This window comes from Bufo bufo, chromosome 2 (assembly GCF_905171765.1).
Source record: "Bufo bufo chromosome 2, aBufBuf1.1, whole genome shotgun sequence".
In the NCBI taxonomy this organism is placed as follows: Eukaryota; Metazoa; Chordata; class Amphibia; order Anura; family Bufonidae; genus Bufo; species Bufo bufo.
In genome coordinates this window covers 743,084,941-743,110,884 of record NC_053390.1, presented here as the reverse complement: position 1 = coordinate 743,110,884, position 25,944 = coordinate 743,084,941, and the positions used below count along the sequence as shown (strand labels likewise).

Genomic DNA, 25,944 nt, shown 5'->3' with positions numbered 1-25,944 from the left:
TTCCTGGCAGCTGAGGGTGGCTTAAAGGTTAATAATGGTTAATGACATTGGTCGATCGTAAAGGTTGTAGTGTAGGATTGGATTTGTTTTAGAGTGTTATATTGGTTAATAATATCTTTGATGGTCTTCAGTGGCATTGTTGTATAGTTGGGTTAGTGACAACATTTTACGTTATTAGAACCATTCCTGGTGGTCTAGGGTAGAGAAGATGTTAATAACATCCCTGGTGGTGTAAGGTAGTGAAGTGACTGATGCCAGGGACCACATTTTACTGATTACATTCCTCCTCTGTGCCTTAGAGCATGAGGTTTTATTTCAATTTATGGTAGTGAAAGTGTAGATGTACCAGCTGATTTAGGGTGTTGATGGAGTCCATTTGAACATTTCTTCTCAGTTATCTAATTTCATATTATATTAAATATTAATGAAATATTCACATTTATTAAAAAAACAAAAGCATGTTTAGGAAAAATCTAAAGATAACAAGTAAATTATAAATTATATAAATTTCAAGCATAATGTAAAAGAAAAAAGTTTTTTGTTTTATTCGGAGATCAGCAAAAGAATTACCAAATAGGGGTAAATGCCATAAAATAATAAGTCATTACTCACCTGATAAATCCTCCAGCATTCTAGCACCAGCTGGTCTTTGCAGTGCTCCAGTGAAGACATGTCCATCCATCTATGTGACCATTGCAGCCAATCACAGTCTTGTGCCGAAACCAGTGAATGGCTGCAGCTGTCACATGGGTAGGTGGGCTTATCGCTGCAGCATTCTATCTTCCTTGGCCAAATTTTAGCTGTTTTTGGAAAAGCTCAATTTAATAAATCTTAACTTTTATGTAATTTAACCATTTCCTATTCTAATTTGAGCTCATTATTTGTATTATAGGTCTGTTCATGGCTTCAAGAAGAAATGGGACCCGAATCTGACCCTATCGTCATTGTAAGATTTCTTGGATCCACAGAAATGAGCTCTGAATTAAACTGTCTGCTTCAAAGCCTATGTGAGCAGCTAGCTGTCAATTACAGATGTTTACTGCAGAACATTCCGAAAAAGATTGTCGATCTGCGAGAGCTCTTTTTAAACTTGCTGAATGAGTCTTCTTTTCACAAGCCTCTGGTTCTCGTGTTAGACAGCCTTGAGCAACTTGCAGATGGTGATGATGCCAGGAAACTTTGGTGGCTCCCTATTCACCTCCCGCGCACAGTTCGTATAATATTGTCAACACTGCCAAACAAGCATGGAATCCTCCAAAAATTACGGTGCCTTATACACAACGAGGACAACTATATAGAACTTATTCCACGAGATCGGAAAATGTGCAGCCAAATACTTAAACATCAGCTATTGAGAGTTAAAAGGAAAGTAACTTCGGGTCAACAAATCTATGTCAATGAAGCATTTTCTAGGTGTACTCTACCTATGTTTGTGAACCTGACCTTTAGAGAGGTCAGAAATTGGAGGTCTCATAAGGATGTTGATGAATCTACTCTCTGTGTGACTGTCCATGAGAACATAGAGCAGTTATTCTGTTCTCTGGAAAACAAGTGTGGACTGAGGTTGGTCTCAAGAGCACTTGGTTATATTACAATGGCTAAAATAGGACTCAGTGAGGTGGAGCTAGAAGACATTCTGGCTCTTGATAACAATGTCATGAATGAGTTACTAACAAATGAGAGAACATTTAATCCATTAAGAATACCATACACTTTCATTGCACAAATTAAAGAAAATCTTGCAGGATATTTAGTCGAGCGACACATAAGAAATTGTACCCTTTTGGTTTGGTCTAATAGACATCTTCACCTAATTGCCCAAAAGTTGTATCTCAGCAATGACGATGACCTGCAAGAAATGCATATGAATATGGCAGAATACTTCCTTGGTGTATGGTCGGGAGGCAGGAAAAAAACATTCTACAATGATCATCGCTATTTTGAAAACTGCATTCAGAATGAACACAGGGGCATACATGATAATGAAATCCACTACAATGATGAAAATGAAGTTGACAGGCAAGCTCCTGAGCAGCCATGGGCTTTTCAGTGTAATCCTCTACAGCCTGATATTTTTTTTGTAAATCACAGGAAAATGACAGAACTACTGCATCACTTAACAAGATGTGGAATGACAGATGAAATATTGTCTGGGATTATAATGAATTTTAGCTGGCTTTACACAATGATCAAAATTGAACAATTTGATAGGGCTTTAGGTGACATTGAAATAGCATATAATTACTCACAGGAAAAAGAGCTGAAATTTCTCGCAAGTACTCTTCAAAGCATAAAAAACAAGGTTCTGAAAAATCCAGGGTCACTTTCTGCTGAACTGCAGCAGATACTTCTGCCAGTTGTGAGTTATTTGCCTAAGTTCAGGAACCTTCTTGTAGAATGTGACAGAGATGGACCTAAATACTGTTCGATTGTGCCATTGCACTCATCAATGGATGTGATATACACCCCGGAAAGGCTTTCTTTGTCATCTAGCTCATTACATGTTACAGAGGTCCTTCCTACTTATAGCCCAAATATAATTATTTCTGCACTTGAGAATGGCACAATCAGTACCTGGGATGTTGAGTCGAGGCAACTTTTAAGACAAATAACCACTACTGAGTTTGTAATTATGGGAATGAAGCTTACCGCAGATGAAAAATATCTTGTTGTGTCCACTGCAAAAAATACCCTGTTGATTTATGACAACTTAAACTCTTGTCTTCTATCTGAAGTGGAAGTTAAAGGTTCCAAAAGTGTAGGAGGTGGGCCAAACCTAATCAATGGCTTTACACTGTCTCATACACATGCACTAGCTTGGTTGGAAGCAAGTAAAGATGTTAATGTCATAGATTTACTGTATGGCTGGCCACTTTATAATTTCCACTGCTGGTATGAAGTCACATGCATCCAGTGTTCTTCAGATGGGCTATATGCATTTTGTGGCCAATACCTCAATACCACCACAATATTCCACTTAGGCACTGGCGAGAAATTATCAACTGTAACTTCAGAATTTTCTGGTGGCTTTGTAAAATATATTCTTGTTCTTGATACGAGTCAAGAAGTGGCTATGATTGACAATGAAGGGAGCCTCTCTGTTTGGAACATAGAGGAAATAACCAATCCCCAACTGATGGAAGAGTTTGATTGTACGAAGGGAGACAGTGACGTTATTAGCACTGAGCTGTCTGAAGACCAAAGTGCACTTTTAATCTGTAAAGCATTGAGCATTGAACTTCTAGACACACGTATGTGGAAAGTTTCAGAAAAGTTTAGGGCAAAACGTAATGAGCGATTTATATCAGCTATTCTCTCTCGGAACTGTGACTGCATTATCGCTTCTATTGAAAATACCTCATCTATATTTGTTTGGAGAAGAGATACTGGGCAGTGCATGGCAAGTTTACAGGAGATCTCAGGGAGTATAGTGAAGTTGGTGAAATCCAGTCATCATAACTTACTTTTGTCCCTGTCCATCAGTGGAGTGCTGTCTATCTGGGACATTGACATCTTAAGCGCAATGTCCAATATTGACAAGACCGGGAGAGGTGTTCTTATGGTTTTATTGTCTGGGAGAGGAGATTATATCTACTCAATTGATGGATCTGAATATGTTCAAAAATGGAATTTTAACACGGGCTTTATTGAATCAGCCTTTAAGCATGAAGGTATTGTAGAAAATGTTGTACTGACAGCTACGGGAGAACTGATGGTCACCTCAGATGACAAATGTAATCAATATGTTTGGCATACCGGTACAGGGGAAAACCTTTTCCGGATTAGCGGTCAAAGAATATCTCAACTGTTAATTACTCATAATGATCAATTTGTAGTGTCGTTATGTGAACAAAATGCGTCCAGAGTATGGAGGCTAGCAACAGGCCATAAAGTATGTAATATCTTAGCTACCTTAAAGAATGCACTTATAACGACTGCAAATACCTTTTTGATTGGAATGACCAAGAACAAACTTTTGGCGGTGAGTCTATGGACAGGAAGCATAACAAAAAAATACTGCTGCGATGATGGATCAACCATCATCAACTTCAACTTAATTCCAGACTGTCCAGAGTTTGTTGTGTTCATGACATCCACTGAGGCAGTGAACATCTGGAGCCTTGCTGAGGAAGCTATTTGCCGAAGAGTCCAGCTACCATGTAACTTCTTAAAAAATCTTAATGATTTTGAAATCTCACCTAATGGGAAACTTGGGATTATCACCCATGGAGATGAAAAGTTTAACGTTTTAGATCTTCACACAGGAAAAATCAGAGTGGTGCACGCATCAGGTATTATATGGAAGCAGAACTTATCTTGCGATGGACGTTATCTTGTGTACATTTGCTTCCAAAATGGGGAAGATGATGAAGATAATTCCGTCTCAAGTTTAATAGTGATGAGACTTGCCGATGGGAAAAGCATTGGTGCTTGTACCTTATATAAAACCCCAACCTTTCTTGCACTCTCACAAAGGCACCTCAATATCGTTGTAGGCTTTGATGATGGAAGCATTGGCACTTACACTGTGGTGGACCGGGTTGATGCAACATTAAAAATTAAAATTGCGACTTCCAATAGCCGTCAAATTTTCAATAACAAAACTCATTTTCATAGGCCCAAATGCAATAATTACATCTATAAAATGGCACCCGACTGCTTGTGGCGGGAATCCACCGAAGTGTTTGCAAGAGATAGTCCCATCACAGTTTCCGAATCCGGTGAAGGAACAGAGTCAACACCGACCAAAAAACATAACTTTTGCTATGAGAAAATGTGTTCTGCCATAGACTGCCGGGGGCAAAGCTTTGCCGCTAACAACTAAGACCACCAAATGATTGAGAAGTTAAAAAATGTTTACAAATGAGTTCTATAATTCAATATAGTGCTCCTTGGTAGATAAAGTGTGATACATTTCCTTATGATGGAAGTATAACAAAATTTTATCCAGCACTTAAAGAGGACCTTTCACTACAATAAAAAATCTAAACTAAGCATACAGACATGGAGAGCGCCGCCCAGGGATCTCCCTGCACTTACTATTATCCCTGGGCGCCGCTCGGTTCTCCCGGTATAGGCTCCGGTATCTTCATATTTTAGGCTCAACTGGGTGGAGCCTGATGGCGTCTCCTTCTCCCAGGCTGAAGCGCTGGCTAATCGCAGCGCTCAGCTCATAGCCTGAGAGTTTTTCTTTTCTCTCAGGCTATGAGCTGAGCGCTGCGATTGGCCAGCATTCCAGGCTGGGAGAAGGAGACGCCGGCAGGCTCCACCCAGTTGAGCCTAAAATATGAAGATACCGGAGCCTATACCGGGAGAACCGAGCGGCCCCCAGGGATAATAGTAAGTGCAGGGAGATCCCTGGGCGCCGCTCTCCATGTCTGTATGCTTAGTTTAGATTTTTTATTGTAGTGAAAGGTCCTCTTTAATGATCTGTAATCCAGCATGCACTGCAAAAGGACTTGAGGTATAAAAGAAGGAAATTTACTGCCCTTGCCATTTTCTCCTGAACAAAAGGGAAAACAAACATAATGATCAGATCAAGGTTCTCTCCTTGTAAACAGATTACTGCTTACAAGGAGACATTTCTTATTCTAGAATAGAATCAGTAATTCTTTGCTCATTCAGCATCGCTGGTTGCTATTGGCAGCCATAGGAAACAAAATAAACTATTACAGTACACTGCAAAAAATACATGACTAGGGTATTGGTTAGACTGCTCGGGTCTTCCTAACCCCTTACCCTTCTTGCTTCCCTCCGACAAATAAGAGCCAGACTCAGAATTCGGATTAATTCGGCCACAGCAGCCATTTTATTAAATAAATAAAATAACAAAACATTAATAAATTAACATTAACCCCTAATAACCTGAGTAAATGACGAGGGAGGTCCTAGAAGCCCAAATAAAAAAAAATCACCAAAACAAACTGGCAACTCCATCTTGCCCCCAGCCGATGAACGCTAGCGCGAAGGCACCAACTGATGGAAACCTAATGCCGCGATTCCTGTTAACCGATGAGAGTCCAGTCCCACCCGTGGAGGCCATCCCATTCTCAGTGATCACCATATCCACCAACTTCTAGGACCTCCCCCCGCCACGACTGCCGCAACAATCCCCACCATCAATCTTCCCCACACATATACTTGTTCCTTTCTTCCATTTAAAAAAAAAAAAAAAAGACCAAAACTGCCTCCACACTATCCTGTAAATACCGGGCGGGAGTTTGATATCTACCTATAAAATGGCACCTATCTCTTCCACACTACCACTTTTTAATATCCCCCCCCCCCAGTTACCCCGGCAACTCCCTCCACCTCCCAGCTACTGGGCCATTGCTCCCCTCCGACAAATAAGAGTCAGACTCAGAATTCTGATTAATTCGGCCACAGCAGCCGTTTTATTAAATAAATAACATAACAAAACATGAATAAATTAACATTAACCCCCAATAACCTGAATAAATGACGAGGGAGGTCCTAGAAGCCCAAATAAAATAAAATCACCAAAACAAACTGGCAACTCCATCTTGCCCCCAGCCGATGAACGCCAGCTCGGAGGCACCAAGTGATGGGCGCCTATTGCCTCGATTCCTGTTAACCGATGAGAGTCCAGCCCCACCCATGGGGGCCCTCCCATTCTCAATGATCACCATATCCACCAACTTCTAGGACCTTCCACCGCCAACGACGTGCAACTTGACCCACTTAAGTTTGCGCGTTCCTCCACATTCTCAGGGCTATCTCAATACCACCTTGTATTCCCAAAGCCCATAAATCAATACCAACTGCGTTAAGGTGCCAGTTCACAAAAATGCTCCTACTGTGAATGAGAAAGGGCATCCGCAATACAATTAAAAACTCCCGGAACGTGAACTGCCACTATCCACGCATTGATGGACAAGCATCTGAGCACTAAAAACTGCAACAGCTTAACAACCGGGGACGACGACCCGGACAAACTATTAATTGCCTGCACTACCCACAGGCTGTCGCAATAGAACCAAACCTTCTTAGGCCTCTTTCACACTTGCATGTACTCCACTTGCCGGAATTACACTCCGGATCCGGAAAAACGCAAGTGTACTGAAAGCATTTGAAGACGGAACCGTCTTCAAAATGCTTTCAGTGTTACTATGGCACCCAGGACGCTATTAAAGTCCTGGTTGCCATAGTAGGAGCAGGGAGCGGGGGAGCGGTATACTTACAGTCCGTGCGGCTCCCGGGGCGCTCCAGAATGACGTCAGAGCGCCCCATGCGCATGGATGACGTGTCCAATGCGATCACGTGATCCATGCGCTTGGGGTGCCCTGACATCACTCTGGAGCGCCCGGGGAGCCGCACGGACGGTAAGTATGCTGCTCTCCCGCTCCCCGCTCCACTTTACCATGGCTGCCAGGACTTTAGCGTCCCGGCAGCCATGGTAACCATTCAGAAAAAGCTAAATGTCGGCTCCGGCAATGCGCCGAAACGACGTTTAGCTTAAGGCCGGATCCGGATCAATGCCTTTCAATGGGCATTAATTCCGGATCCGGCATTGCGGCAAGTGTTTCGGATTTTTGGCCGGAGCAAAAAGCTCAGCATGCTGCGGTATTTTCTCCGGCCAAAAAACGTTCCGTTCCGGAACTGAAGACATCCTGATGCATCCTGAACGGATTTCACTCCATTCAGAATGCATTAGGATAATCCTGATCAGGATTCTTCCGGCATAGAGCCCCGACGACGGAACTCTATGCCGGAAGACAAGAATGCAGGTGTGAAAGAGCCCTTATTCGCAAACTTATCTTCCCACAGCACCACCGCCATCACAATTGGAAAAAACTCCAACAGAGCCTCATTTCTGACCCAACCCTTAGTAACCCAAGAGTCGAGCCACCGTCCCACACACCATTGCCCATTGCCCCGAACGAAACCTGTTGCGGATCCGTCTGGTATCTGCACAGACGGATCCGCACCTATAATGCAAACGTTGGTATCTGTTCAGTACGGATCCGTCTGCATTAACTCTGTCAAAAAAAGTCTAAGTGTAAGTCAAACGGATCCGTCATGACTTACATTGAAAGTCAATGGGGGACGGATCCGTTTACAATTGCACCAATATTGTGTCAATGTAAACGGACCCTTCCCATTGACTTAGGCGTCATGCACACGACCGTTGTGTGCATCCGCGGCCGTTGTTCCGTTTTCCGTTTTTTTTTTCGCGGACCCATTGACTTTCAATGGGTCCGTGGAAAAATCGGAAAATGCACCGTTTGGCTTCCACGTCCGTGATCCGTTTTTCCAGTCCGTGAAAAAAATAGGACCTGTCCTATTTTTTTCACTGACAACGGTTCACGGACCCATTCAAGTCAATAGGTCCGTGAAAAATCACGGATGCACACAAGATAGTCATCCGTGTCCGTGATCCGTGTCCGTTTTTCCTATCATTTTCAATGCAAACTTGACTTAGTTTTTTTTTTTCACTTTTCATGTCCGTGGATCCTCCAAAAATCAAGGAAGACCCACGGAAGAAAAAACGGTCACGGATCACGGAACAACGGAAATCCGTTTTTGCGGACCGGAAAAAAAAAACGGTCGTGTGCATGAGGCCTTACATTGTAAGTCAGGACGGATCCGTTAGGCTCCGCATCGCCAGGCAGACACCAAAACTCTGCAAGCAGCGTTTTGGTGTCCGCCTCCAGAGCAGAATGGAGGCGGAACTAAGCCAAACTGATGCATTCTGAACGGATCCTTATCCATTCAGAATGCATTGGGGCTAAACTGATCCGTTTGGGGCCGCTTGTGAGAGACTTGAAACGGATCTCACAGGCGGACCCATAAACGGCAGTGTGAATGTAGCCTTAAATGTTTTAACTTATCCTCCGGCAGCCTACATTCCATTTTTTTTGTGTCGATGACAATCCCCAAAAAACACAACTCGGTTGTCGGCCGCTCTGTCTTATCCACTGCCAATGGAACCCCGAACTCCCCAAAAACCGAATGCACAGTGTGCAACAACAACGAGCACACCCGTGAACCCGTCGGACCCAGACACAAAAAATAGTCTAAGTAATGAATAACTGATGAACACCCGGACACCTCAACTATTACCCATTTAAGAAATGAACTAAATGTCTCAAAGTAAGCGCATGACAATGAGCACCCCATTGGCAAACGCCTATCCACGAAATAACACCCTTCCCAAAAACAACCTAAGAGTGCAAACTCTCCGGATGAACCGGTAACAAGCGAAACGCCGCTTCAGTATCAGTTTTTGCTAGTAACGTCCCCGGGCCCAACTTCCTTACCCATGCCACAGCCGCGTCAAATGACGTATAAACCACTGAACATAATTCAGGATCAATACCATCATTGACCGACGCACCTTTTGGAAAGGACAGGTGAGGAATGAGTTGAAACTTATTCGGCTCTTTTTTGGGAACCACCCCAACGGCGACACCCTCAAATTCGCCAAAGGCAGGTCAGAAAATGGACCCGACATTCGTCCCAACATCACCTCCCTAGCCAATTTTTCGGAAACTACCTCAGGGTGAATAAGCGCCGACCTCAAATTCTTATGAACTACGGAACCTTGCGACGGAACTGACGGAAGGTAAAAACCTGACTAAAAACCTCCCTCCAACAACTTTGCCGCCTCCATATGCGGGTACTTATTTAAAAACCGTGCCATCGCCAAATTTACAGTTTCCTTCGTTAAACAGGAAACACAACCCTTTTGCTGATGCCTCAAAATTGCCCTGTCCTGACCCCCCAGCATCCCCCCGAAAGGACTGTCCCGACCTTACTGGGGCTGTAACCCTTAACCAGAGCACGATATCCTTGTGGTCCCAACGTATGCTGGGCCGCACCGCCTTTCTCCGTACCCCCGTAAACCCAGTACGCCTATCGTCCTCCCCCGCCTGAGTCTGTACCGACACTGACCCACTTGACCTACTAGCTATACCCGCGTCAGACTCCCCACTCCCTGAACCTACTCCCCAAGCCGGCAGTGGCGACGCTCCCCCAGACTGCTTCCTACTTCACCCGGACGTCCGACGCCCCCCGGACAGCTAAGAATAGAAAGAAGAGGACCCCAAGCAATCTCACCAGGCTGCACGGGTGCTGTGTAACCCATAGCCACTGATCCTGTATCCAGCCGCTCCTGGTCACTGATGGCACGTTCCCCGGATGTACTTGCCACCCTGAACCTGCAGTCCGACCTCCCGGCTTCTTCTCCATTAGTGTCGCTCCTGTTCCTCGCTAAGATGGCTCCTGCCACTTGGGGGCGTGGCCTTCTCATTCATCCCGGGCAGCACGGGGCCTGTGCACGTCCCAGGAAGCCTCCTGCACAGCCCATCCTCCAGCCGCATCTCTCCCTCGCTGAGCGGACATCCCAGAGCCAGGACACCTGGGAGGGACCACAGACCCTGGTCCTGATCCTGTCGACATGCTGCAGAAAGCGGGGAAGGGGGGGGGTAAACTCTCCGCTCTGCTTAGGGTCCCGCCGCTGCACAGGAGTCCTCCCCTGGCGGGAGCGCCTAACTGGAGTCTGCTGCGCCGCTACCCGCCGTGGAGGGTCCCCGGAGGGGCTCCGCAATCGACGCCTGACCCGTGGGTTTTCGGCAGGGCTCAAGTGCGCCAGCGGTCGCACCCGCCGTGGCCATCTAGCCCCTTCATCTGGGATCTCCACCGCTACTGGGGGTCCCTGAAGCAGGCCTCTTAACTGCTCCCTCAGCCATCCCAGTCCCCTTGCCTCAGCTTTCCTCCTGATCTGGGCCAGCATCGCTTCCACGGACATGGTGAGTGCAGTTTGATATCTACCTATAAAATGGCACCTATCTCTTCCACACTACCACTTTTTAATACCTCCCACCACAACCACCCACCCCAGTTACCCCAGCAACTCCCTTCACCTCCCAGCTACTGGGCCATTAACCCTTTAACTTTCTGACTCCTCGCCAACCAAACCAGCGTCATGCTGGCCTCCCCTCAGCTCCACCCCAGTCCGGCCTCACTGTACAACAAGATGGACTGCCCTTAAAATGTAACCCTTGTTAATTTTCTACACATGATGCAACAGACCTACAGTAAAGTTCCACTAGATGGGTACCAAAGAGAGTAGTGAGTTGAGGAGCGAATTTCTTCAATAAATTCGACTCAAATCAAAAATTCCCCAGTGGCCCTGAAAAGTTGTCTATGGCACTCGGAGGTCTCCTAGGATTGTTTTCAATACCTTTCAAGCTCTTTACCACCAGGACAGCATTAGTAATGTCAAGGTGACAGCAACATATCTATATGATTAATAACATGGTGCACTGATTTATTTGATTTTTTTATTTAAAAATCCAAATTGATCCCTTTTTAGTGGCAGATGCCTTCTTCTCGGTCTTCTGACCTGTAAAATGGTGACCACCTTTTTGAGCCATTCAACCAAAATGAATAACAAAAGTTTTGGATTCGCTAGAATCGATTTGCTCATTTCTAGTAGCGAGAGCCTAGATGGAAAAACTCAATTTGAGCTTCAGTGTAAAACCTGTGCACGAATAAACACTTATATTTCTAGACGAGTATAAACGTTTACAAAGGACATTATGTAGAAAATACTTGCAAGACTTTTTTCACATTTGCAGTACAGCCTTCTGGCAAGCTGTTCTGGAATAGAATCCCAGCATATTTGCCGGATAACGTCTGGATTTTCGCCGGACCCCATTATAGTAAATGCCAGACCTGGGAAACTCCGTCAGGCTCTTCTCTACCGGAACAGCCTGCTGGGATGCTGTGCTTCAAATGTGAACTACCCGAAAGTAGCATGAAAATTATAGCAAATACAGTTGCTGTGTAATTCTTAACTGTTGCGCTACAGTAACCTAAGTCTGAAATCCATTACTTAAATTTCATTTGCTGCTGATCTGTCCCCCTGCTTTACACTGCAGGTGTTCTCATTCAGATTGACTGTTGTTTATAAGAATAAATCCATTAGGAGCTCTCCCGGGAGCCAGTGCAAGGGGTGGGTTTCATTATACTAAGGATAGTATTACAGGTATTATAAACTACAAGCAACAAACTGTCAGTGAGATATAGAAGAATATCCAGTAATGGTAATAACTAAATTAAAGGGATTGTTCATGACATAAAAAGTAGTTTAGTTTAGTTTTGAAAATACCTCTAAACTGCAGTTTTGTGTCCAGTATGCGAAACTGAACAAGCCGGATCCAACACTGAAAACAATGTAAGGCTACTTTCACACTAGCGTTTGTTGCGGTTGCGTCATGGATCTGTTACGATAATACAACCGCATGCATTCATCATTAACGGATCCGGTTGTATTATGTCTTATATAGCCAAGACGGATCCGTCATGAACACAAAGTCAATGGGGGACGGATCAGTTTTCTATTGTGTCAGAGAAAACGGATTAGTCCCCATTGACTTGCATTATGTGTCATGACGGATCCATCTTGCTCCGCACCACATCGTGGACAGAACAACGCTGCTTGCAGAGTTATTCTGTCCGTGATGGGGACGCCACCAAACGGAATGGAATGCATTCTGGTGCACTCCGTTTTGTTCAGTTCGGTTCTGTCCCAATTGACAGTGAATGGGGACAAAACTGAAGCGTTTTCTTCTGCGTTTTCTTCCGCTATTGATTTAATACAGCCGGTTGTATTAAATCGAACTAAAGCGTTTTCCTCCGGTTTTTAGATCCTCTGCCGGATCTCAAAACCTGAAAGGAAAACGCAGATGTGAAAGTAGCCTTAGGCCTCATGCACACGACAGTTGTTTTTTGCGTCCGCAAATTGTGCGTCCGTTTTTTTCCACAGATCCCTTTTAATAAATGCCTATCCTTGTCCGCAAATGTGAAAAAAGTAGGACATGCACAATTTTTTTTGCTGAAGGGAAACACGGACAACGGACGCAGAACACAAACGGATAAACTATCAGCATTTTTTTGCTGACCCATTGAAATGAATGGGCCCCTATCCTATCCGCAAAAAAAACGGAACGGAAGCCGAGAAAAACAACTGTTGTGTGCATGAGGCCTTAAAGGGGTATTCCCATCTTGCTATTGTATCCTCACCTGCAGCCAGCTCTGCTGTTCACTTCCTGGTTTCCTGCTTCTAAGGCTGGCGGGCTAAGGCAGTTTGAGTGAAGGCCGGCCACGCCTCTTTATGACATCACACTGACAACTCAGCCCTTGCGTGCTCATTCATGTGGATAGGATGAGTCATCAGTCTGGCAGCCTGCAGTGTCTGTGAGGCCCCTCCCCCCTGCTGGGGAATTATCACTCAAAGAGCTATGGTCAGTGACCTCAGTAGACAGTAACATGTTCTGTCCTGCAGTCTAATACAATTTTGCACACAGAAGGCCATATTATCTGTGCTTTTGACTACCATAAAACATGATCATCCCCCACTGATCAGCACTGATGCACATTTTTTTCAAATACAGCTCTACTACAGTTGTGTATAAACCTTAGACCTTTTACTTGTATAGATGCATATACAGCTCTGCTACATCTGTCTTCCCTGAACCTCTTCTTTTACAGCTCTGCTACATCTGTCTTGCTCTCCACTACCAGCACTGTGTTGGAATCACTTCATATACAGCTCTGCTAAATGTGTCTATTTATCTTTCCCGCCAGCACTTTGGATGAACTGCTTCATATAGAGGCCTGCTACATACAGCTCTGCTAAAATTGTCCCCAGCGTCCCTGAACTAAATGCAATTGTCCCCAGCAACCCTGCACTAAATAAAAGTCCCCAGCGTCCCTGCACTAAATACAATTGTCCCCAGCGTCCCTGAACTAAATGCAATTGTCCCCAGCGTTCCTGCACTAAATAAAATTGTCCCCAGCGTCCCTGCACTAAATAAAAGTCCCCAGCGTCCCTGCACTAAATACAATTGTCCCCAGCGTCCCTGCACTAAATACAATTGTCCCCAGCGTCCCTGCACTAAATACAATTGCCCCCAGCGTCCCTGCACTAAATACAGTTGCCCCCAGCGTCCCTGCACTAAATACAATTGTCCCCAGCGTCCCTGCACTAAATACAATTGTCCCCAGCGTCCCTGCACTAAATAAAATTGTCCCCAGCGTCCCTGCACTAAATACAATTGTCCCCAGCGTCCCTGCACTAAATACAATTGTCCCCAGCGTCCCTGCACTAAATACAATTGCCCCCAGCGTCCCTGCACTAAATACAATTGCCCCCAGCGTCCCTGCACTAAATACAATTGTCCCCAGCGTCCCTGCACTAAATACAATTGTCCCCAGCGTCCCTGCACTAAATACAATTGTCCCCAGCGTCCCTGCACTAAATACAATTGTCCCCAGCGTCCCTGCACTAAATAAAATTGTCCCCAGCGTCCCTGCACTAAATACAATTGTCCCCAGCGTCCCGGCACTAAATACAATTGTCTCCAGCGTCCCTGCACTAAATAAAATTGTCCCCAGCGTCCCGGCACTAAATACAATTGTCCCCAGCGTCCCTGCACTAAATACAATTGTCCCCATCGTCCCTGCACTAAATACAATTGTCCCCAGCGTCCCGGCACTAAATACAATTGCTCCCAGCGTCCCTGCACTAAATACAATTGTCCCCAGCGTCCCTGCACTAAATACAATTGTCCCCAGCGTCCCTGCACTAAATACAATTGTCCCCAGCGTCCCTGCACTAAATACAATTGCCCCCAGCGTCCCTGCACTAAATACAATTGCCCCCAGCGTCCCTGCACTAAATACAATTGTCCCCAGCGTCCCTGCACTAAATAAAATTGTCCCCAGCGTCCCTGCACTAAATACAATTGTCCCCAGCGTCCCTGCACTAAATACAATTGTCCCCAGCGTCCCTGCACTAAATACAATTGCCCCCAGCGTCCCTGCACTAAATACAATTGCTCCCAGCGTCCCTGCACTAAATACAATTGTCCCCAGCGTCCCTGCACTAAATACAATTGTCCCCAGCGTCCCTGCACTAAATACAATTGTCCCCAGCGTCCCTGCACTAAATACAATTGTCCCCAGCGCCCCTGCACTAAATAAAATTGTCCCCAGCGTCCCTGCACTAAATACAATTGTCCCCAGCGTCCCTGCACTAAATACAATTGCCCCCAGCGTCCCTGCACTAAATACAATTGCCCCCAGCGTCCCTGCACTAAATACAATTGTCCCCAGCGTCCCTGCACTAAATACAATTGTCCCCACCGTCCCTGCACTAAATACAATTGTCCCCAGCGTCCCTGCACTAAATACAATTGCCCCCAGCGTCCCTGCACTAAATACAATTGCCCCCAGCGTCCCTGCACTAAATACAATTGTCCCCAGCGTCCCTGCACTAAATACAATTGTCCCCAGCGTCCCTGCACTAAATACAATTGTCTCCAGCGTCCCTGCACTAAATAAAATTGTCCCCAGCGTCCCGGCACTAAATACAATTGTCCCCAGCGTCCCTGCACTAAATACAATTGTCCCCATCGTCCCTGCACTAAATACAATTGTCCCCAGCGTCCCGGCACTAAATACAATTGCTCCCAGCGTCCCTGCACTAAATACAATTGTCCCCAGCGTCCCTGCACTAAATACAATTGTCCCCAGCGTCCCTGCACTAAATACAATTGTCCCCAGCGTCCCTGCACTAAATACAATTGCCCCCAGCGTCCCTGCACTAAATACAATTGCCCCCAGCGTCCCTGCACTAAATACAATTGTCCCCAGCGTCCCTGCACTAAATACAATTGTCCCCAGCGTCCCTGCACTAAATACAATTGTCCCCAGCGTCCCTGCACTAAATACAATTGTCCCCAGCGTCCCTGCACTAAATACAATTGCCCCCAGCGTCCCTGCACTAAATACAATTGCTCCCAGCGTCCCTGCACTAAATACAATTGTCCCCAGCGTCCCTGCACTAAATACAATTGTCCCCAGCGTCCCTGCACTAAATACAATTGTCCCCAGCGTCCCTGCACTAAATACAATTGTCCCCAGCGCCCCTGCACTAAATAAAATTGTCCCCAGCGTCCCTGCACTAAATACAATTGTCCCCAGCGTCCCTGCACTAAATACAATTGCCCCCAGCGTCCCTGCACTAAATACAATTGCCCCCAGCGTCCCTGCACTAAATACAATTGTCCCCAGCGTCCCTGCACTAAATACAATTGTCCCCACCGTCCCTGCACTAAATACAATTGTCCCCAGCGTCCCTGCACTAAATACAATTGCCCCCAGCGTCCCTGCACTAAATACAATTGCCCCCAGCGTCCCTGCACTAAATACAATTGTCCCCAGCGTCCCTGCACTAAATACAATTGTCCCCAGCGTCCCTGCACTAAATACAATTGCCCCCAGCGTCCCTGCACTAAATACAATTGCCCCCAGCGTCCCTGCACTAAATACAATTGTCCCCAGCGTCCCTGCACTAAATAAAATTGTCCCCAGCGTCCCTGCACTAAATACAATTGTCCCCAGCGTCCCTGCACTAAATACAATTGTCCCCAGCGTCCCTGCACTAAATACAATTGTCCCCAGCGTCCCTGCACTAAATACAATTGTCCCCAGCGTCCCTGCACTAAATACAATTGTCCCCAGCGTCCCTGCACTAAATACAATTGTCCCCATCGTCCCTGCACTAAATACAGTTGCCCCCAGCGTCCCTGCACTAAATACAATTGTCCCCAGCGTCCCTGCACTAAATACAATTGTCCCCAGCGTCCCTGCACTAAATAAAATTGTCCCCAGCGTCCCTGCACTAAATACAATTGTCCCCAGCGTCCCTGCACTAAATACAATTGTCCCCAGCGTCCCTGCACTAAATACAATTGCCCCCAGCGTCCCTGCACTAAATACAATTGCCCCCAGCGTCCCTGCACTAAATACAATTGTCCCCAGCGTCCCTGCACTAAATAAAATTGTCCCCAGCGTCCCTGCACTAAATACAATTGTCCCCAGCGTCCCTGCACTAAATACAATTGTCCCCAGCGTCCCTGCACTAAATAAAATTGTCCCCAGCGTCCCTGCACTAAATACAATTGTCCCCAGCGTCCCGGCACTAAATACAATTGTCTCCAGCGTCCCTGCACTAAATAAAATTGTCCCCAGCGTCCCGGCACTAAATACAATTGTCCCCAGCGTCCCTGCACTAAATACAATTGTCCCCATCGTCCCTGCACTAAATACAATTGTCCCCAGCGTCCCGGCACTAAATACAATTGCTCCCAGCGTCCCTGCACTAAATACAATTGTCCCCAGCGTCCCTGCACTAAATACAATTGTCCCCAGCGTCCCTGCACTAAATACAATTGTCCCCAGCGTCCCTGCACTAAATACAATTGCCCCCAGCGTCCCTGCACTAAATACAATTGCCCCCAGCGTCCCTGCACTAAATAAAATTGTCCCCAGCGTCCCGGCACTAAATACAATTGTCCCCAGCGTCCCTGCACTAAATACAATTGTCCCCAGCGTCCCTGCACTAAATACAATTGCCCCCAGCGTCCCTGCACTAAATACAATTGCTCCCAGCGTCCCTGCACTAAATACAATTGTCCCCAGCGTCCCTGCACTAAATACAATTGTCCCCAGCGTCCCTGCACTAAATACAATTGTCCCCAGCGTCCCTGCACTAAATACAATTGTCCCCAGCGTCCCTGCACTAAATAAAATTGTCCCCAGCGTCCCTGCACTAAATACAATTGTCCCCAGCGTCCCTGCACTAAATACAATTGTCCCCAGCGTCCCTGCACTAAATACAATTGCCCCCAGCGTCCCTGCACTAAATACAATTGCTCCCAGCGTCCCTGCACTAAATACAATTGTCCCCAGCGTCCCTGCACTAAATACAATTGTCCCCAGCGTCCCTGCACTAAATACAATTGTCCCCAGCGTCCCTGCACTAAATACAATTGTCCCCAGCGTCCCTGCACTAAATACAATTGTCCCCAGCGTCCCTGCACTAAATACAATTGTCCCCAGCGTCCCTGCACTAAATACAATTGTCTCCAGCGTCCCTGCACTAAATACAATTGTCCCCAGCGTCCCTGCACTAAATACAATTGTCCCCAGCGTCCCGGCACTAAATACAATTGTCCCCAGCGTCCCGGCACTAAATACAATTGCCCCCAGCGTCCCTGCACTAAATAAAATTGTCCCCAGCGTCCCTGCACTAAATACAATTGTCCCCAGCGTCCCGGCACTAAATACAATTGTCCCCAGCGTCCCTGCACTAAATACAATTGTCCCCAGCGTCCCGGCACTAAATACAATTGTCCCCAGCGTCCCTGCACTAAATACAATTGTCCCCATCGTCCCTGCACTAAATACAATTGTCCCCAGCGTCCCGGCACTAAATACAATTGTCCCCAGCGTCCCTGCACTAAATACAATTGTCCCCAGCGTCCCTGCACTAAATACAATTGTCCCCAGCGCCCCTGCAATAAATACAATTGTCCCCAGCGTCCCTGCACTAAATACAATTGTCCCCAGCGCCCCTGCAATAAATACAATTGTCCCCAGCGTCCCTGCACTAAATACAATTGTCCCCAGCGTCCCTGCACTAAATACAATTGTCCCCAGCGTCCCTGCACTAAATACAATTGTCCCCAGCGCCCCTGCAATAAATACAATTGTCCCCAGCGTCCCTGCACTAAATACAATTGTCCCCAGCGTCCCTGCACTAAATACAATTGTCCCCAGCGCCCCTGCACTAAATAGATAGCCCCCTTTGATGGTTATAATAAATAAAATTGGTGGATTAGTGGATGATGTTATCCTGCCAGTTACATGCTGTAGCAGGGCACGTCCTCTGTACTGCCGCTCGCTCGTATGGGCACGTCCTCTCTCCTCCGCTTGCTCGGAAGGCCGCGCTGCATACAGATCAGACGCGGCGGAGAAGAAACCAGATGAGCGCATGCGCGGCTAGCGTGCGTGTTCCTGTGTGAATGACCGGCCTCCTGGGTGAAAAGTAAGTGTGTTCTGCGCAAGCGCGACCCATAGATGCGGCCGTGGAGCGGTGGCCGTATCTATGGGTTGCCACATGACAACAATGGGGTAAGAGGGAAGGGAATTTTTCAAAATGGGTGCATTATAAATAATAAAAGCAAATTGCAAAAAGTATCTATGCCATTAGTGTAAACTTCCCAACTATGATCTTGAAGATGGGAATACCCCTTTAAAAAGTGGCGGTATAAACACCTTCTCATTTATTGAGTGATGAACCTTATTGTTCCATATAACGTATAACTAATGATGGAACAAAGAAAATGCAATAATACATATCAATCAGTGGATTTCATTTATCAGTGTTTTGTGACTTGTAATAAACCCTGTCATTTCCTTCTTTTTACCCCAGAGTTAGCAGAAATATAAATGATCAATGTGCTTTCTGTGAACAATTCTTCCATAATGTACAAAATGAGCCTTTAAAGGCCCCCATACGTACAGACCTCCGTTTTTCTGACATCTGTTTATGCTGTTGTATGAGATTAGAAAAAAGGGTTTGTTCTTTCCAAGAAAAATCATCGCTGTCCTTGGGCTATAACCTCATTCCGGCTCATTCCCATTCAAGTGAAAGGGGCTGGAATAAAAAAGAGATACAGCCCATAGATAAGAGTGCCGCAAAATATACCCTTTAAAGAAGACCTGTCCCCCTCTGACAGGTCTCTCTTTTAGTAATTACTTGCATTCCCCATGAAATAACAATAATGGATAAACTATTCTCATGACATTACTAACATTTCGTGTTGAAGGTCCAGATGAGTGTTACCAGTTGTGGGTGTGTCCTTTCACAGTCAGACATTATACAATCATTGCTGCCAATGTCAAACTGTGCAGGGACACCCCCCCCAAAAAACCCAGCTGGACCTTTGTTGCAAACTGCAAGTAATTCATTCATTACTTCTAGCAGTTACTATACAGTACCATGCTATTTTGGCTATGCATCATTGCTCCTAGCAGGTATAATAAAGGAATGGCACGACACAGAGCCATAAGAATAGACGCTCCAAAAATATTATTACACGGGGAATGCAAGTAATTACTAAAACAGACATGTCAGGAGAAGGGACGGGTCCTCTTTAGGATAAAATGCATTGCAAACACTACAGATTCTGATACCTCCTCCTGTCATTGACTTTCTGTGTTGGTGACCACAATGTCTGTAGTGGTCACCAGTAGTTAGTAATGGAAAGGACAAACCCCGAAGACAGGGGGTCAGATGAGAAAAGTAATATCTGTATGGCATAGGGCTAGACTGGGGTTTTGTATAACCGGCATAACTCAGTGTTTAATTCTAAAATGTCAAACTAAACATGTACAATGTGAGATATCTGGACGGCTTCACGGTGTGATGTTGACATCTGCCTTAAACGTACATTACATGAAATGACCAAGCGAATACTCTGGGACTGACATAATGCCTGCATAATGTCGATAATATCAAAACTGTATCCAAAGGTTCTATATTCTTTTGACTTTATAGGAAATTTCTTACTTGATGTGCTAAATGGGACGTTTCATGTACAGCTACCGACTGTTCTCCGACTTTTCTACACCCGCATTTCAATCCAGTACGTAATATGAAATGTTTAGGGAGAATTGACTTTCATCTAATATATTGTATGTGCAATACGGCATGTCCTTTCCCAGCTTCCAAAAGGACTGACATTAAAAGTAAAAACAAGCTTGTCGGGCGTCAAATTTCGATTTGAATAAACTTCCAGTTTGAGAATGGCCAGAGATGTGATACATCTGTGTTCTGTGTACAAGCCAATCTATAGTATATTCTGTGACTTGAATGATTTTTTTCCTATCTTGTTTGCTATTGATAGATGAATGTTTTTATGTACAATTTATATCGTTGGGAGAGTTTCCCCAAGCAGAGATTTATATTTTCATAAATGTTTAACTTAGTTACCTTTTGTTACAGAGTTATTAATTGAAAACTCTATTGCAGTCTTCAACTGATATCCAGTCTTGTGTATGCATTGTTTGTACGAATAAACCCTGTTATATTGACAGATAAGCGTGTCCTTCTTTTCACAAGGTGCATGGCACAAATGTAAGAGGCCCCTATCGTCCAGATACACACGACTGTATCCATTTTGCGGTCCACAAATCCCAGATCCTGCACTATATTATAAATGCCTATTGTCTGCAATACGGGCCACGAATGGACATACGGATGTGGACAGCACACGGTCTGCATCTTTTGAGGTCCCATTTATTATTATTTTATTATACTCACTTATATAGCGCTGCTATATTCCGCAGTGCTTTACAGACATTTGCATCACTCTGTCCCCAGTGGAGCTCACAGTCTAAGGCCGAATGCACAGGGCCGTGTTCCGCGGCCGAGATCGGTCCGCGGTATGCCGGGCTGGATTTCTGTTCAGAGCAGGAGCGCACACGGCGTCATTGGTTGCTATGACGCCGTGCGCTTTATGTCGCCGCTGCACTACAGTAATACACTATATGAGTGTATTACTGTAGTGCAGCGGCGGCATGTATAACTGTAGTGCAGCGGCGGCATGTATTACTGTAGTGCAGCGGCGGCATGAAAATACAGTCATGTGCATGAGTGTGAAAACCAAAAACTGCCAGTCAACCATGGAGTCAAACGAGGGTGAAAGACTGATAATTACAAGGGTGGAATCAATTTACTAGGTTTGTGATTTAGAAATTTTTTAAAATTGCTTTCATGTCCAGCTGCTGATCTTGGTACCAACAAACAAGCTTCAATCTGGTTTTTCAAAAACAGAACTGGAAATAAAAGGGAAAAAAGCATAAATCTGGTCTTTTGTGCATTTCACTGATTGCTTCTTAGCAAGCCCCTCAACAAGGATAAGAAATTCAGCATCACAGGGAGGGTATAGTGAGTGCAAGCAATTAGTGTACGTCAATAATACAACGGTTACCATGCACATTGAATATAACAGTTATAGACTAAAGCTGACCATACATATTAATGTTGGGGAATCCACCAATACATCTAAACGCTGGCCCCCCAAATCTCCCCAGACAGTAGATGGGGGAGAGAAGGAGTGAGCAGTATGCCTGGACCTTTTATTCTGATGGAAAATAAGCCGCTACCAGAGGTATCCAGCGCTGGCTTGCTCCCCACTTCCTGTTGGGAACACATGCATGCTAGGTCAAAAAGAGCATGCACGATTTGGGGGCAGGGCAAAAGGAATAGCTGTTTGGCCAACAGGTATGTAGTGTGTTTGGCTATACCATTATTAGGTACCATGAGCAAATATGCAATCATGAGGCTATGACTCCTGGGTTGCCTGATCTTAAAAGGGAATCTGTCACCAGCGAGCTCCTTATCAAACTGTTTGTATAGACCAGGCATGCTCAACCTGCGGCCCTCCAGCTGTTGTAAAACTACAACTCCCACAATGCCCTGCTGTAGGCTGATAGCTGTAGGCTGTTCAGGCATGCTGGGAGATTTAGTTTTGCAACAGCTGGAGGGCCGCAGGTTGAGCATGCCTGGTATAGACACATACTGTAGCAGTGGTTCACTTGATTAAAATGCTGGTTTTCTTTTGTTCATCCGAGGCTCCGTTCCAGAGATATGATACTTTTTCTTAATATGCAAACTAGGCCTTAGGTGTAATGAGGGTGTGACTATGGCCATTCTTACACCCAAACTCTGCTTCGTTCTGTGGCCAGCACCGGCCTGGCTGCTTTGATTTACAGGGCCAGGTGCAGTGAGCCACAGGGGCGGTGTGAACATTGGCAGTAGTTGTACTCACAGTTTGGACCTAATAGGAACCCTTCTAGGCACACCCTGATGTGGGAGCTCCTGTCTGATGTTAGGTGGGGTGTCCATGTTGGTGGTATGTTTTGAGGAGCAAGGCAGGGTTCCCTGAAGTGCTGTGATAGCCATGCAGATATTGGTGCACACAATGATGAGGCTGGATTTTGGTACGGTAAGTCCACGTTACTTTACTGAGGCTGTTTTGCAAATGATTCACACTAGCACTGTACACATTAAATGCAGTTTTTACAGTTGGCATATATAATTCCTGTGTATGAGAGGCTGGTCTTGTCTCTTTTAATCAGACTGTTCGATATCTCCTTTCTCAGGATAAGAAGTGCACTTTTCTCTATCTCCAGATATATACATATATCCTCAGTGGAATACAGTCTCTGAACGGAGGGCCCTTCCTGTCCATCTGACATGATGGGGAACCTGAAGCTTATAGCTCCCACCACATGCAGAGAAGTCTGTAGCCTCAATGTAGGTGCTTTACCTTTCTCTGACAAATGCTCTGCAATCCTCCTTGTATGGCCACTGAATGTTCTGCGTCAGTCAGTCACTCTTTCTCTCAAGGGCTGGCACATGAGATGTAATTCTGCTGCTTTTGTGATTGACAAGAGTGGTGGTTTTCCTTTCAACACTGCTCCTTAGCTGTTTGCTGGTTGGCAGCTAACACTAGACTGAACTTATTTCCTCCTGGAGAGGAAAGGGTGGTGCCAGCCCTGCCCAGCCACAGTAACTAGGGAATATCCCATTGCTCTCTCCATATTCAGCCTATGGGACACAGTGCACAGAATAGAATGCGTGAAATACAGTGACATTAACAATTTATACACCTGCAGTGGGGACACTAGTGACAAAGCAGCCAGTCAGGGGCTGGCCACAGATTTTAGTGAAGCTTTGGTGCAACAAATGCACTGGTGAGGCCCTCATTGCACCAAGCACCTAATTTGTATATTAAGAAATATAACTTGGGAGCGGAGCCTCGGATCAACAAAAGAAAAACAGCATTTTAACCAGAATAAAATGTGTCCAAAAAACTGCAAAAACACCATAGAACACTGTCATGTCATCATGCCATCAGTCCTGGCATCAGTGACACACTGTGCTTGTGCCTCAGACTTAGGCCTCCTGCACACGACCGTTGTGTTCACCCGTGGCCGTTGTGCCGTTTTCCGTTTTTTTTCGCGGACCCATTGACTTTCAATGGGTCCGTGGAAAAATCGGAAAATGCACCGTTTTGCAGCCGCATCCGTGATCCGTGTTTCTTGGCCGTGAAAAAAATATGACCTGTCCTATTTTTTTCACGGCCAACGGTTCACGGACCCATTCAAGTCAATGGGTCCGTGAAAGAACACGCATGCACACAAGATTGGCATCCGTGATCCGTGGCCGTAGGTTACTTTTTATACAGATGGATCCGCCTGCATAAAAGCTTTTTCAGAGATGAGTTTTCACTTCATGAAAACTCAAATCCGACAGTATATTCTAACACAGAGGCGTTCCCATAGTAATGGGGACGCTTCTAGTTAGAATATACTAAGAACTGTGTACATGACTGCCCCCTGCTGCCTGGCAGGTGCTGCCAGGCAGCAGGGGGCAGGCCCCCCCCCCCTGTAGTTAACTCATTGGTGGCCAGTGGGCCCCCCTCCCTCCCCTGTAGTTAACTCTTTGTTGTCCAGTGCGGCCGGCCCCCCCTCCCTCCCCTGTAGTTAACTTGTTGGTGGCCAGTGGGCCCCCCTCCCTCCCCTGTAGTTAACTCTTTGTTGTCCAGTGCGGCTGGCCCCCCCTCCCTCCCCTGTAGTTAACTCTTTGTTGTCCAGTGCGGCCGGCCCCCCCCTCCCTCCCCTGTAGTTAACTCGTTGGTGGCCAGTGGGCCCTCCCCCCTCCCTCCCCCTCCTAATTAAAATCTCCCCCCCTATCATTGATGGCAGCGGAGAGTACCGATCGGAGCCCCAGTTTAATCGCTGGGGCTCCGATCGGTAACCATGGCAACCAGGACGCTACTGCAGTCCCGGTTGCCATGGTTACTTAGCAATTTGTAGAAGCATTATACTTACCTGCGAGGCTGCGATGTCTGTGTCCGGCCGGGAGCTCCTCCTACTGGTAAGTGACAGATCATTAAGCAATGCGCCGCACAGACCTGTCACTTACCAGTAGGAGGAGCTCCCGGCCGGACACAGACATCGCAGCCTCGCAGGTAAGTATAATGCTTCTACAAATTGCTAAGTAACCATGGCAACCGGGACTGCAGTAGCGTCCTGGTTGCCATGGTTACCAATCGGAGCCCCAGCGATTAAACTGGGGCTCCGATCGGTACTCTCCGCTGCCACCAATGATAGGGGGGGAGATTTTAATTAGGAGGGGGGAGGGCCCAATGGCCACCAACGAGTTAACTACAGGGGAGGGGGGGCCCACTGGCCACCAACGAGTTAACTACAGGGGAGGGGAGGGCCGGCCGCACTGGACAACAAAGAGTTAACTACAGGGGAGGGGGGGCCCACTGGCCACCAATGAGTTAACTACAGGGGAGGGAGGGGGGCCGGCTGCACTGGACAACAAAGAGTTAACTACAGTGGGGGAGGGGGGGCCGGCCGCACTGGCCACCAATGAGTTAAAAACAGGGGGGGGTCCGTGGAAAAATCGGAAAATGCACCGTTTTGCAGCCCCATCCGTGATCCGTGTTTCTTGGCCGTGAAAAAAATATGACCTGTCCTATTTTTTTCACGGCCAACGGTTCACGGACCCATTCAAGTCAATGGGTCCGTGAAAGAACACGGATGCACACAAGATTGGCATCCGTGATCCGTGGCCGTAGGTTACTTTTTATACAGATGGATCCGCCTGCATAAAAGCTTTTTCAGAGATGAGTTTTCACTTCATGAAAACTCAAATCCGACAGTATATTCTAACACAGAGGCGTTCCCATAGTAATGGGGACGCTTCTAGTTAGAATATACTAAGAACTGTGTACATGACTGCCCCCTGCTGCCTGGCAGGTGCTGCCAGGCAGCAGGGGGCAGGCCCCCCCCCCTGTAGTTAACTCATTGGTGGCCAGTTGGCCCCCCTCCCTCCCCTGTAGTTAACTCTTTGTTGTCCAGTGCGGCCGGCCCCCCCTCCCTCCCCTGTAGTTAACTTGTTGGTGGCCAGTGGGCCCCCCTCCCTCCCCTGTAGTTAACTCTTTGTTGTCCAGTGCGGCTGGCCCCCCCTCCCTCCCCTGTAGT

General features: G+C 46.3%; 1 protein-coding gene across 1 annotated transcript in view; it reads left to right on the top strand.

Moving 5' to 3' along the window:
- Positions 1-4,825, top strand: part of NWD2 (NACHT and WD repeat domain containing 2) — a 249,579-nt gene extending 244,754 nt beyond the window's left edge. Inside the window, exon 7 of the mRNA XM_040419003.1 lies at positions 893-4,825. Coding sequence (XP_040274937.1) covers positions 893-4,825 — 3,933 coding nt within the window. The remainder of the gene's footprint in view (positions 1-892) is intronic.
- The last annotated feature ends 21,119 nt before the right edge of the window (positions 4,826-25,944 follow it).